Genomic DNA, 14,671 nt, shown 5'->3' on the forward strand with positions numbered 1-14,671 from the left:
GAAACAAAAGGAACACTTGAACATCTACCAGCGTATACAATTGCATTTATTGTATAAAGACAAGAAGACAGCTTGGGTAACTGGTCAGTCAGATTTTCAATTTCAGGTAGAAAAAAATGGGTTTGACAACAAGATTTAACTACTGGACTCAATAAACACCAATCACAAAAGGGATTTAAAAAAAACTGCACATAACTACTAGGAGTGGCAAAATATTCTTCTCAATCAAAGACTCAATTAACGCTTAAATACTACAGTATCAACAACACCTATAAAAAAAATGATGTATGAATTCTATTGGAGTAAATAAAATGTGCTCACTCGTAACTGAAAATTAAAGAGCAAGAGAAAAAAGGGTCATGAAGGTAAAAAGCATGCATTTTGTTCTTTGTTAAGCCTCTCAAAACAAGCAAAATTATTCAGGCCTTGCTGTATTTATCCCGCCTTGTCACTTTTTCACACTATGCATCCTAGAAAATATACAATAACCTCTTCAATCTGTAGCAAATGTGGAGTTTGCAGTTCTACAGACATCCACATTCAATGCATAATAGATAACATTCATTAAATGCTTTGATACCTATCATCTACCACCTCACAGTCACTGCGTAGGGTAAGACTTCATTCAGTAAAAAAAAAAAAAAATGAATAGACATCAAACTGTATACAGTTTTAAGTGTACACTGATTGGTGAGGAATGAAGGCTACTGTGTTAAACCCGACAGAGACCGTTATGATTGGGAACTTGATGTGAGACTGTACAAAAATCAACTTGCTGCAGAGGTCAGAGGGTTTAGGACACAGGTGGATGCAGGTAGAGGTGCAGGGCGGAGCTACTGGGAACCAGAAGATGAGCCTTGGCTGCCCTGTCCAGGGTAGCTGCCATACTGGCTGTAATACTGGTTCCACTGATTCTGGTTCTGGTAGTACTGCTGCCACTGCTGAGCATACTGGAGGGAGAAAGAGAAAGCAAGAACGAGCATGAGAATGAGAGCATGCCGTTTAAAATCCTGAAAAAGTACTCAAGAAGGAATCGGGTCAAAACGTCTTCATTACCTCACGGCTACTGAATCTATGTAACAGTACAACGCAACGCAACACATTATACGCTTAAGTGCCTTGAACGTCTTCCTACAATTCTATGTATATAATCCCCTCCAACTACCTGTGAATTTATTTTGTTGCACCTCTCGTAGGCAGGGTGCATCACTTCCAGAAGAACAAACACCCAGAGTATATCTTATGAGTGACAAACATTAAATACCTCCAGCAAAAAGATGTTTGTGGTTTGCTCCTTTGTTTACAAATATAAGATGTGTATTCAGCTGAATTATAGCACAACTATAAAGTGGAGAATGTGCAGGGATATTTTTAAAAGGCACTTAAATTGACCTCTCTTATGCCAATGAAAGTGTTAACATAAACCAAGCCATCACAGGGTTCAAGTGTAACTACAGTAGACCTATTTTACAAGCCGATAACTGATTTGCATTAAAGGCGGGGACAGGTAGGGTTTCATTCGTCATTGCCTACCTGCTGATATTGCTGGTTGTAGCTCTGTTGTTGTTGCTGTGGCGCCGGCGCCTGCTGCTGCTGCTGCTGCTGCTGCTGCTGCTGTGGCTGTTGCTGGTGGTGGTTGTACGTCTGTCCAGTGGCAGGTGTCTGGCTGTAGCTCTGGCTGTAGCTCTGGCTGTATCCCGGGTACTGGCTGTAGTAATTCTGGTTGTAGCTGCCCTGGTTGTATCCTTGACCGTAGCTCTGGCTGTAGCCCTGGAAAAGAAGAATTGTTAGGGTGAATACATGTATTCGACATTACATTAACATTAAATGTAATCTTTCTTCAGTTATTTAATTTTTCTGAATGTGTAAGTACCTGGTTGTATGCCCCCTTGCTGTACGGGGCAGAGCGATTATAGGTTCCTCCTGACTGCTGGCTGCGGTTATATCCACTACTGCGTGAATCAGAGCCTCCGTCGCGGTAGCTGTTTCCCCAACGGTTCTGGTTATAGCTGCCACGATTGTAGCCTGCCAAATAAACAAATATCATGTTAAAATTTACAACATACAAAACGTTAGTGTAGAAGCAGTGAATGTGTTTAAGCAAGCTCATTAGCTGTGCACATTGGATGTAACCAACATTACTATAACTTTACAAAAAAAGGAAAAAAAACCACATGAGATATGTCGACTCCTTTACTCACCTCCTCTGTAACCACTGCCTCCATCTCCACTGCGGTTCTGGTAGCCACTGCGGGGCCCATCACGGTTGTCATACCGCTGGAAGCTTCCGCCTCCGCCGCGGCCCCGGAACCCACCCTGCCTGTTGTCAAAGCGTTTTTCAGGGGGTGGGCCAGCCTTGCGGCCCTCCTCATTGTACTGCTTCAACAGAGTTTCAGCCTCTTCGCGCTGCAGCTCAGCGTACGTCACTGCCTCCAGGAAGTCGCAAGCCTCAGGAAGAGTAAAGTTGGCTTGGAGAGTGATAGTGGTGACCACAGGAGGAGAAGAGAGAGACAGCCCATCCAGCAAGGGGCGGATGGAGAAAAAGAGAGAAAGAGAGAGGGGTAGGGGGTTGTAGTGAAGACCAGAGGAGGCACACCACCGGAAGACAAAATGAAAAATAATTACTACCATACAAAGACAGTGGACATCATAGAGCAGAAACTAAGAGCAGATAGATGAAAGCAGATGGCAGGGTAGAGGGAACAAACATCACCTCCAGGGGAACATGGAGGAAAAATTTGTTTAAGCAGACACAGGAGAGGGGGGAGTTCAGTAGAGGTGGGGAGTGGGGCAAAAGGGACAACTAGAAGGTTGGTGAGAGGAGGAAACAGCACTGCAAACCAAGAACAGCTGATGTAACACACTTACAAATTAACTTCCAAAAATGTCAGCACATGACTGCTTGTAAGTTTATTTGGAAACATCCTTTTCAGAGAAGCAAATTGTGCAATATTAGACCATTACATGGCCTCAACAAGGCCCCGAGTCTCAGTTTGCAGTGCATTAAAAAGGTAAGCTTTATGGCAAGGGGCAGATAGAGGGCAAAAAATAAGGAAGAATCGAATTTATGTGGACCGTTTAAAAAAATAAAAATGTCCAGGTCTGATATCTGGCCAAAGCCTATGATGGGGGAAGGGGGGAGGGGGACATCTTCCAAGTTTGATTTTAGAGACAACACATAGAAAAGTAAAAAAGTAGATCTGGTGTTTTATTGGTTTTTTTTCCACAGCATTCCTACCTTTCATTTCTAAAACAGCATGATCGGGCACATCCTTCCCCTGCTCATTGGTTTGCTTTAATGTTCGTTCTTTTAAATCCTCGTCCGTGGGACAAATTACAATAGCCTTGCGTTGAAAACCTTCAAAAGGACGCATTTTTCGTCTCCTTGCTGATCCATATACATTTGTCTAGCAATGGTGACAAGAAAGAAGTAGAAGCTTGTTTGTTATTGTTTACTTGTAATGGCTTTCCACTGGAAGGAAGCTGGAACCCTGCAATAATGAAGTGAGAGAGGTTTGGCTTGGATGTCAGTCTACGCTTTTACTCAGGTTCTAATGGCCTCTCATCACTCCACAGACTCACCTTGTGGTCTGTGCATCCAGGTGACCTGTGACTCCTGATGAATGTTAGTTATGGACACAGGGGGACCCCACAAATATTTAAACTGACTACACTGTACAGTTTGTTCGCTCAGTCACACAACAACATACGAAGTTCAGATCAATCAATAATAAAAAAAATAGATATTTAAAGTGACATTAGGCATTACTGTGATTACTCAATTTAACTGTCTTCATGTGCTGCTTGCAAAAAGTGTTACAACTGGAATTAATGATGTCAGAGGTGAAACTACAAAGTATCTCAAATACACTTAATAAATACACAGCTTAATAATTCTGGTTCTTCCACAATACAGGTTCATATTCTTAGCATATTATTGAATAAAGACAAAACAAAAAACGTACGGCCAAAGCACAATCTACCACATGCAAGTTTAGGCGCATACCTCTGCCATCTCCCAACAGTTCCCTTTGATTCAATCAAGCCTGTTCAGTAGAGTGAATACATTAGCTCCTTGTCAAAGGTAAAAGTGGTCTACGTAAAAACCAACACAGGGAAATTTAGGCTGCAATAAATCATTTGCGAAAACGAGCAAGATAGCAGCGGCTTCATATTTGTTACGACGACTCCATTTAATAAATATTCTATATTACTTGGCACATAATATGCAACCTTGTCACCTCAGTATTAACCATTTAATCACAACTGGTAACACCAAAAACGTTGAATTTTCCCTACATAACATAACATAAAACACATACTGTGAATAAAAACGTGACTAAATTGCAGGATTAAATTTTGTACTGTCACCAAAGTGGTTTGTTAACCTTAGCCACACTTTAAAATCCCTGTTTGGTTCTATATGTTCTAAAAACAAATTCCCTGACACATCTGTACAGCTTTAAGAAAAAAATATATACGTGCAGTTCAAAATCAAGACGTTTCTTCACAAATCCTCAAGTGTTAAAAATTTTAAATACACATTAGATTCAGAATTGAAGCTGCCACAAATCTACTGGACAAACGCAGCTACAAAGATAAAGTCAGTATCACACTGTGACAGTATGCAAATGAAGGATTCACAGCCACCAACTTATAAACACACAATAAAGCTTCTGAATTGGCACGCAAGGCAAGTATCAGCTGTAATCTATCGATCTCCATGTTTACACAACAGTAACAAACAGAAGGGTTTCTATACTCACAACACAATCAACACCACGTTTCTTTGAGTATGTTGTTAAAAGAACTTCTATAGCAACGTCAGACTAATATTTATATGAAAACTTGAAATCAATACTTTAAAAGTAACATTTAACACTTTTGTTCTGATGGTGATCATATTAACAGTAGTGTCACAAATTTAGCAACTAATATGACTTTACAATTCAATGGTATCACACTTCTTCATTCCTGTGAACTGCAGCGCTTCTAAAAGTAACTTGTTTACTTCAACACTTTCAATGTGCACTTCAAAAATTAACAAAAAATCTACATGCATTACTTGCAATCCCAATTTATGAACACTACCACTTCTTTTACACACCATTGTTTCCATTGACAACATCTACAAATCAACCACATACATCTGACAATTCTTTTTTCATAAAGTGAATGCTCTCTTTCTTAACAGCTCAATTCACTGTAAAACTTTGTCAGTGTCATAATCTCGTTTACAACATCACGCTATGTCAAAACATCTTGCTATTCTGACGGGTCCCCCCAAGACTTACCTCGACTTACCTCTTCTTCATACGGACTCTAGTCCCAGTCAAGACAACAACAGACAGATATAACCCACCTGCATATACTCACAGTGTCCACGGAAAAGCCAGTCCACAATCAGACCCACCTACCTGTTCTCACACTGTCCTAACAAGCACCTGAAAATCTAAAAACTGTTAGTCATTACTTACCTTCAGGGTCAATTCATTAAAAAACACACTCAAAAGTTCCATGTATCTCACTTAAAATAGCTTTTTAAGAAGCCATCAACTCTGTCTTATTAAATTAGCAACGGAAGGTGTTTTTCTTACTCACCAGTCAGAGCTTACTTGTTTCTCAACATCTTTACATAGTCATGGTTTACTTGTACATTGTTGAAATTCACAAGACAAACAATACTGTATTATGACAAGAAATAGCAAGTGCAAATATACTGAGGGATGAAAACATGAAATATTCTGTCACTTATGAGAGCCATTAATCATTTTCTTTTTCAATACATGACAAGCAAGTGACAAGAGGGTGATCAATGCTTCTTCTACTCTATCATACACAGAGCCCCCTGAAAGATAAATAAATAGTCCATTAGAGAGATTGATCATCAGGGCACATTGACTGACTGTGGCGTGTATCAGAGCAGAGTGTGGGTGGGAGGGCAGTACCTGATCTAGGATGTAGTTGCGTCTCTTGCGGGCAGCGATCTCAATCAGCCTGTTCAGACACTGGGTGGCCTGCTGGATCAGAACATCCCAGCGCCCGGCATAGTTCTTCTGACGACGCAGACCCATCACCTGCAAAACAAAATCGCCAAGAAAGACCATGATGGACTGTGTAACCATGTGAAGTCTGTTTAACTGGGCAGTGGGGACCGAAACCAACCTTCATCTTGTCCATGATGGCATTGGTGCCCAAGATGTTGTACTTCTTCTCAGGGTTGGTCTCTGCATGCTTTATGGCCCAAGTTGTCTTTCCACAGGCAGGCAGGCCAACCATCATCAAGATCTGAAACAAGTACGTAAAAAAAACGTGTATTCTGCATCCAGGTGCAAAGATTATGTGATAACTGTTTGAACCTGATTAAACCTCCTCTCAGTAAGATACGGTGACCCAAAATATGCTATGCCACATGGTAGCACCTGCAGTTCCCTTTGCCAGTTACATTTACTATGTGTGACTAATCCCAAAACTGAAAAAGGCTACGGGGGACAATTCTGTTTTATAGGCACTGGACCCAATTTCAAGGCTGCAGGCATCAATCACAACTTAATGATACTGGTTTATATCCTCAGCACTTCCTTACCTCGCAGTCAGCTTTGGTGGCAGGTCCCTTAGTGCCTCTGATTTTGTCCTCCATCTCAAGATTGTGGATGTAGGTGTAACCCTCTGGTGGGGGGAAGTACGGTGCCGACTTCTGTCCAAAGTTAAACTCAACAGCACAATTCTTCACCAGGACATGAGGGAACAGGGCACGACCTGCCAGCGCCTCCTTGGTTGTCCGGAAAGCCACACCCAACGACACTCCATTCTTAGAATAGCCCATCTCAACCTCGTCACCACTGTCAAAGTCCTAATATTATAGTCATGAGGAAGAAAAAAGCAATATTAGTTTTACTGGTTGGTGTCAACTACATGAACAAAACAATATCAGAATTACATCAATTTATTACCAGAATTATTTGTCAAAAATTACAACATATTATTGATGAATTAATCTAACTGACATCCATTTCACTTTAGTGCTTTATAATACAGAAGCACTAAAGCCGTAATTCCAAATGATCCTTATATGTTACAATTAAAAGATGATTAAGGAATTGAATTACAGCTGCCAACTTACGATGTAACAGCCGATGACGTCATTTTCCCCAAACTTCTCACCGAAGTCTGCAAACTTGCAGTTTTCAGATTTCTTTCCAGTTCCTCCATAACCAAAGGAAAAGGGCTCCTCGCCTACAACAAGTCATAAACAAACACATTGTTCCCATTTCTGGCCACAGCTCTCTTTAGTGGGCAAGTGTCATTCATGTCAAATAGTAATTGCTCCACTCACCAAGCTGAGTGCTGCAGTAGTTTAGTGACCATCCAATTCTGACCACATGGGGATCTGGCTCACTGCTTGGCAGGTGCTTTACAGGAATTTCCTCGTTGATCTGTAGAGTGGGAGACATACCAGGGCAAAAACAATTATAGAGAAGATAGTCAGAACATATTTATTCTTATATTTACTTGAACATGTTTTTCTTTTGTTAAGTGAAATCTCCTAAATTCTGTAATATAACAGGCAATTATTGTTCGGGATGGCAATTTCAGACAGTACAAAAATATGTGAAGACCAGCTTTGAGGCCAAAACAAATGTGTAATACTTAAATGAAAAGATATTACATGTTAACAGGAGAAACAAAGGAGCTGATCATTCACTGTTTCAAAAATAATAAACTAAAAAAGCCCCTTCCATGCATTATGGACCATTATGTACACACAGCATAGAACATTTTTTAATTTACAGTGGCTCCATATCTCAGCAGATTAAACAATGTGCTCCCTGAGAAAAAGTTAGCATCTTAGGGTTGTGCGTGTAGTTCATGTTACCTTCATCTCGTAACACACGCGGCCGCGGGTGACACCGTGTGAAGCTCGTGCTCCAGCCCACAGATAAGCAAAGCCTTCAATTGTCAGTGGATAACCACTGTAGCGATCTCGGGAAACTTTGAAGTGCAGATCACAGTTGTCTGAAAATAAAAAAAAACATATTTCAAATTATTTGTTTGGATTAAAATGGATCTTGAGGTGGCATCTACCTCTTGAGGCATAAAAGCTGGCAGGGAACTTGAGAGTTGCTGCACTACAGGTGTGAAGTATGGTGGAGTAAATTAATCTACCACGTGTTCTACATCTGTTGTTAGGGAGATTGCGAGATGGAGGTCTGCTACACTGTCCCAACTCCTTCTAATCCATCTTACAAATACCTCTAGAAGCCAGCAATAGCATGGATGTTGGATTTGTAAATTCAGATTGTAGCCGAAAACATTTTAGACACATGGACCTGATCTTCAGTAAAAAGCTACTATTACATGATACATTAATAATCTAACCTGAATCTAAAAACTTGACTGAAATAGATATGCTTATTGAGAGGGCAAACCAGCCAGCTCAGTCTGATTGTTTCCTCACGAAGGAGTAATTCTTAACAGCTGTAACTTCATTTTTTACAAGTTGTCTTTATACTGGCAGAGACACAATAAATCCCAATACTTACATGTGTCGATTGTGACAAGAGTGTCATCTATGTTCTCTTCCTCATCTTCAGCAGGGGGCTGTGGTGTTCGGGATCTGTGCAATATCAGCAGAGTATGAAACTTACAACCAGCAATATATACAAAATACACAGAAATACACTAGTAAATGACTGTACATTTCCCTTGTTCTACTTTTGCAGTATAGTACTATTATGCTGACTAAAGGCATCAGCTAGAAGTCCTAATTCCAAATATCACAATTTATAAAGAGCATACCTCTTTTCCTCACGATGCTCATAGTAGCTGCCGTAGCTTCTGTTCTCCTCATATGGTCTCTTGCGGCTTTGGTGTCCACCTTTGTCACCTTCAACCTTGACTTCTTCAGCCTGAGCTGGAGCATCTTGTCCATGCTCGCGTTCAGTCCCATGATTGTCCTGCTCTCCCTCTCTGATAGCCTCGGCGTTATCTTCAGTTTTGACCTCCACCTTGACTTCTGAAATTAAAAATCCCAGTGAACTGTTCAGGGGTGGAACTGTACAAGCAAGTAACTCAAAGATTTCTTGATCGCATTTGGATTTTACAATGATCTGATGAAACGCAATTGGGAGCAAAAACTTGTCTACAGGGTATTTTTCATATTGCATGTATAGCCATAAAAATCACCTTTCTGCTGCTCAACGCTCGCCTCTGGCTCTGGCTCAGGTACAGGCTTGGTCTCTTCCTCAGACATCATTTCAGATTTTTGTATGTCGACATCTGCTGTGAAGTCAGGAACGCTGTGACCCGAGTCTGATGTCTGCTGACTTTCATAAGGCTCGCCCTCTGGCTCCTCGTCCTCATAGTAACCACCTGAATCTCTACCCTCATCTTCCTCTTGAGGAAAATCACCATCTCCGTCACCTTCCGCTACAGCTTCATCTTCATCTTCCTCAGCTGCTGCTTCTTCTGCTGCTGCTTCTGCATCTGAAAACAAGGGTGGTAAAAGTTCTCAGGCTCATGGAAACAGGAAGATATGAATCTGTGGAACGATATGCATGAATTCTTTCAACAGTTTGATTTCTTCTTGACTTCTGATCTGCAACTTAACTTTGTTCAATAAACTTTGTCAAAATAGGCACTTTAAAAATCAGGTGTAATTGGGGCTTATCAAAGATCTCATAAAGATGAGAAAAGTTGATCATTAAGTTCATATACCAGACATGTTCAATGCCAATATCGGATGGTATGGCAAAACATATTTTTAAAGTAACGCTAACACTATTAATAGGGGATACCTTGTTGTTGTTCTTCGTCCTCTAGATCTTCTATATCCTCGACATCTTCATCACCCTCTTCATCTTCATTATCTTGGGTGTCCTGGAGGTACTCATCGTCCTGCTCTCCTTGATCTGGGGCATCATCCTGAGCTTCAGCCTCCAGGGCGGCTTTCAGCCTCTCCACCAGGTCCGCCTTCAGGCCTCTGGTGTCCAGGCCGCGGCGCTGAAGCTCCTCTTTTAATTCGTTTACTTTCAGTTTCTTCACGTCAACACTCATTGTGCTTCAGATGTTTGCTGTCTTTAAATAATTGCTGAAAAAGAATACGGACACAAAAAACACGGTTTAGTAGAACTTAAAACATTGCGTCTAACTTTCAAATCGATATCTTATGGCGGCAGTCCGCCTTAGCCCAACAGGCTACATTAGCTGGTTAGCTAGATTGGAGCAGCGCTAGCTAATAAGTTACTACTGTACCTGGTTCCGCAGAACATCTATAAAATGAACCATGTGGTCCTGAGTTCATAACGGCATGTGCATTTATTATTATTACAAGGCAAACCTATCTCTGTTATCTTTGTTAACGTTAGTATGCACTTCAAGCTGTTGCTACGTCGGCTAACGTTTGTAACGTTCTTAGCCTAGCCTTAGCTAACATACCGCGAACCAATGCAGGACGTGTAACTTTAACTCTGAGAGCACGCAAGCTGCAAGCGTTGATCTGATTTACATGCAAGTCCTGTAGTCAATGCTCTTTTTTTGCAGTTTAGGACTTAAAACACAGAATAAGACCAAAATAATGTTGAGGCCTACCTCTTCACACGCGAGTTGCGCGGGTCAGCCGTGATAGATGATGGAGACAGTCGCTACTGCCCTCTAGGGTCGGACACCAGACCAAACATTAAACCGGAAGTTAACTAGACCGACACACTTACGTACACAGGGTTATTGTCGGGTTTTGCTATTATTTCCTAAACAAACCGAGGTACACATGTGGAAAATGTCAGTTTGTATTGCGATGTCATATTTGGACAGTTGAATATGAAGAAGAACCGACGTATGAGCTTAAATAGTTTGTATGTTCCTCGTCACGCACTTGGTACAGTCCAAAGGAGGAAGTGATGCGGTGTTTACATTGAACGAATGCTGGGTATTGTAGTCCTATAAATGCCCGCCTTATCGCCTCTGCCAGCACAACACTTCAGAAGGCGTATAATACAGTTTACTTACTTAATTATGTTACTTACTTACAAAAATTATCTATTTAATGTGTAGCTATTCAAAGAATAGGGGGATCATCTGGGCTTTCCTAGTTTCAGTTTCAGTGAAGTTTGCATTTTAATGTGTATGAAATGTGACACAATCTCTGAGACAGCATACCATTTTATTTTACACCATCCATTTTCACTTGTCATCACATCCGATAAACCTACACCAGAAAGGGGATTTACAGCAAAATACATCATGTGCATTGACCCCTAGTGGCAGACACTCAAAAATATTCCATTGATATGATCAGATGTTTGTTTTTGTTATCCATTTTGGCATTCAAGCGCAAGTTTTTCCCATTTATGAGTCAATCTAAAATCTAGAGTCACTCACAACTGAAGTCAGTTAAGCATGAAAATCACTTTGATTAATGATTAAGACACATTAAGCTTTACTGAAACAAAGGGGAAACGTAATATGATGGAGTTTTTACTGTAAATCTTTATATACAGTCAGCTTTATGAACATGCAAGATCAGCCATAGAAATACACTATGAATATCATAGTCTATATCACAATCCCCCATTACTACCAGTTGCTCAAAACATGAGCTAATGACAGCACCCACATTCCCTGTGCGCTGATATGCTTACTTCCTGTCCACGGACAGGGGACACCATTTTAAATAGGGCCATTATCAGCCTGTACATATGGCAGTACAATGTTTGTCACTCTCGTTCTTTAACACACTGACCAGCAAACCGGGCCACATCATAATGCAAAGAACTAATTTAATCACTTTTTGCTGATAACAGGAAAGGACACCAGTTGCCTGTTGACCTCTCTCAGCTGAGCATCTAGGGTCTCTGTGGTTAGTGCGAGTTCTGCTATTTGAGTCTGTAGGCTTGTGATGGTCTCATTCAGCTCTTCTTCTTTGCGGCGTGAATTAGAAGCCTGCCTGCTGTACTCCAGCACCATGCATCCACCTCCGATGAGGAAGATGATCGACTCTCCCAGCAGCTCTGCACCCAGCTCTGCAGCCGCCTCCTCATTCAGTGGCTTAATGGTGGAACCACGAAAGCCCATGATCCGCATCTTTGTTCTCATCTCTATCCAGTGGTAAACTGTGAGAAACAAACAACATTGATGATTGCACAGGTCCACTTAGATTATCAATACGGTATTTTGGTGTCGGTCACATTTGAACTAGGATTGCAACAGTATGACATTTTCAGTGTGAGATAACCATCAGAAAATATAACAGTTTCACGATATTCAGTATTCAACATTTATTAGTACTAACATTATCAGCTACAATGCCCCTTAGAGGAATAAAATAGAGGAGTATTTTGTTTGTTTTGTTCTTTGGTTGAACAAACACTTAATTACAACTTTCCAAAACATTATTTCCTGACAGACATCAACCTTGATATTAACATGAAATACATATTTATGAACAATTTAATAGGGTAGAATTCAATAAGTAGATAAGCAAATACACACGGTATGATAACATTCCATTTTTATACCCCTGTATACCTTGAAACAGGTATACAGCCGTAGCCCTAGTTTGAATTTATGTTTCAGATGACCTGAATCACAAGTGAACAGCTCAAAATACATGTGAAAATGCAATTAGATTAGTGTTCATACACAGTGTAAATGCAATGTAAGATATGTGTCAGGAAAACTGACACAATCTGAATACATCAAAGGGAGAGTTCACCTCAAAATCAATAATACCTTTCTTTCTTTCTTCCTGTGGTGCTTTTCATCCATCTCAATTGCTTTGATGTGAGTTGCAAAGTTTTGGAAGATATCAATCTTAGAGGTATCGTTCTGTATCATCACTCATGAGAAAGCGTGCATCACTTAAGGACAAAAGGCCAGCTAACAAAGCTAGCTTGTGGGACAGCTCAGCTGAGGAGAATGCCATCAATGTTAACACCCTCTGCTGTCGTGAGCAAGAGCCTCTCGTCCACTTGCACGTGTCCTTCTGTGCAGTCAAATTATGTAGTTGGATAGACAGAGAATAGCTCCAACTTGAAGCAACTTGCAAATTGCTCTTGAGCTTACACAAGCCAAGTGCCAGACATATTTGTAAAACATGACAGCTCAAACCAAAACAATCTAGATGGATAAATAGCAACACTGGTAAGATGAAAATGTGTAATTTCGATTTTGAGGTGAACTGTCTTTTTAAAAGCAGTCAGTACCTTGTGGCATTTGTCCAAGTGTTCATATTATTGTTCCTCGTATCAATTGATACGTCTCTGAATGATCATACCCAATGTTTCTCTTTTTTCTTGATAAAAATGTTGTCTTCCATGTTATCAATTTAATATTGGAAAATAAATATTTGCTGCTCTCTTAATATGTCAATTTTTTTCTATAGTACTATTTTATTCTGTGTGAAAAGTGTAAATGTTTTGAAAATGAACTGTGACTAGTTAAGGATAGGTAGCCTTTTTTCAGTTTCATATTCAGTGTACAACATTGCATGAAACTAGCTCTTCCTTCTATTTTGACAGTGTTTAATGCGACTAATCATAACTGTCTGATGTGTCTAAACAGCAGAGCACACTGGCTGGTCAAAAATATGTTCACTAATTCAAATGTTATGTCAATATTTGAACAGGACCTGGGGCAAAAGGGAAAAAGGCATTCAAAGTGCTGTGCTATGCTGATAGCATAGCGGAGGCTCAGCCTCATACAACCTGTTCAATGACACACAAGACCCGCCCTCCGAGAGCTTGCCCGGCTCCTATTGGTGAACTAGATGAACCTATGACAATGATTGGGTAAGCGCCCTTGACAGGCACAATCTGATTGGTTGCTGCAACCCTTTCGCTTTAGCCATCGTCCGACCAACTGACACTGAAACGTAGCGGTCACTGGCAGCCGTTAGCTCTGTTACTCACAGTTCGCTGGCGGCAGACAGATGTAAGTCTTAAAAAACTCGCTTCTCCGGGCTCCTGCTTTTATTCGGTTCGCTACAGGCTTGCTCATCTGCCTAACTCCCAGATAGAGGAGCTTGGCGATAGGAAAGGCACCAACAACCATCTTGGCGGAAACACCTCACCAGCGTGGGGCGGGGCACGTCGAGGTTACGCGATGACGTTCATAGATTGACAGAGTCAACCGCCAATCCGCCCACGCGTGTAAAAGACAAAGCTTTATTCAGTGACTCACAGTGTTTATCATGTGAACTTTGTATTGCAAAGAAGTTTCTGCTGAAACAAGGGCCACTGTCATTAAATACACCATAGCACACTGTCACACATAACTATTTTACACACATGATCATCACTTATATATATATATATATTATGCTATTCGGAATGCAGATATAGTTGATTAATTGATGAGTCGATCAAAAGAGAATTACTTGGCAACAATTTGTTTGGTAATTGATTTATGTTTCAGTCATGTTTCAAGCAAAAGTGTCAAACATTTACTGGTTCCAGCCTCTTACATTTAGGATATGCTGCTTTTCATTGTCACTTTTGACAGTAAATAAAGAATCTGGACAACAAAAGCTGTTTGAACACGTCACTTTAGACACTGTGGGGAACTTTGATGAGCATCAAAGACTAAATGATGAATCAATTAATCATTGAAATAATCCGCAGATTAATCTATAACAATTATGTTACTCTGCAGCACGTGATATATTGTATAAGCC

At 40.6% G+C, this 14,671-nt stretch overlaps 2 protein-coding genes across 2 annotated transcripts; both read right to left on the reverse strand.

Annotated features, from left to right (window-relative positions):
- Positions 1–28: 28 nt before the first annotated feature.
- hnrnpul1 (heterogeneous nuclear ribonucleoprotein U-like 1) lies at positions 29–10,731 on the reverse strand. Its single transcript, XM_030439599.1, has 16 exons — positions 10,591–10,731; positions 9,798–10,090; positions 9,187–9,486; positions 8,800–9,016; positions 8,544–8,617; positions 7,877–8,016; positions 7,337–7,436; positions 7,124–7,236; positions 6,587–6,853; positions 6,166–6,288; positions 5,949–6,077; positions 3,239–3,407; positions 2,202–2,468; positions 1,874–2,025; positions 1,534–1,770; positions 29–950 (listed from the first exon to the last, which is right to left on the reverse strand). Exons 2-16 carry the CDS (start codon positions 10,054–10,056, stop codon positions 834–836), a joined length of 2,664 nt encoding a protein of 887 aa, XP_030295459.1. The 5' UTR covers positions 10,057–10,090; positions 10,591–10,731; the 3' UTR covers positions 29–833.
- Positions 10,732–11,142: 411 nt separating this feature from the next.
- On the reverse strand, positions 11,143–14,096 carry opa3 (outer mitochondrial membrane lipid metabolism regulator OPA3). Its single transcript, XM_030439648.1, has 2 exons — positions 13,908–14,096; positions 11,143–12,110 (listed from the first exon to the last, which is right to left on the reverse strand). The coding sequence occupies exons 1-2, from the start codon at positions 14,047–14,049 to the stop codon at positions 11,782–11,784; spliced, it is 471 nt and encodes a 156-aa protein (XP_030295508.1). The 5' UTR covers positions 14,050–14,096; the 3' UTR covers positions 11,143–11,781.
- Between the last annotated feature and the right edge of the window lie 575 nt (positions 14,097–14,671).

This window comes from Sparus aurata, chromosome 2, assembly GCF_900880675.1.
Source record: "Sparus aurata chromosome 2, fSpaAur1.1, whole genome shotgun sequence".
NCBI classification, from domain to species: Eukaryota; Metazoa; Chordata; class Actinopteri; order Spariformes; family Sparidae; genus Sparus; species Sparus aurata.

Coding starts and splice junctions, on each gene's coding strand:
- hnrnpul1 (XM_030439599.1), bottom strand. CDS start 10,056: ATGAGTGTTGACGTGAAGAAACTGAAAGTAAACGAATTAAAAGAGGAG. Junction 6,078..6,165: donor CCATCATGGACAAGATGAAG/GTTGGTTTCGGT, acceptor TTTGTTTTGCAG/GTGATGGGTCTGCGTCGTCA. Junction 3,408..5,948: donor GCAACTACATCCTAGATCAG/GTACTGCCCTCC, acceptor CACCATTGCTAG/ACAAATGTATATGGATCAGC.
- opa3 (XM_030439648.1), bottom strand. CDS start 14,049: ATGGTTGTTGGTGCCTTTCCTATCGCCAAGCTCCTCTATCTGGGAGTT. Junction 12,111..13,907: donor CTGTCTGCCGCCAGCGAACT/GTGAGTAACAGA, acceptor TGTTTCTCACAG/TTTACCACTGGATAGAGATG.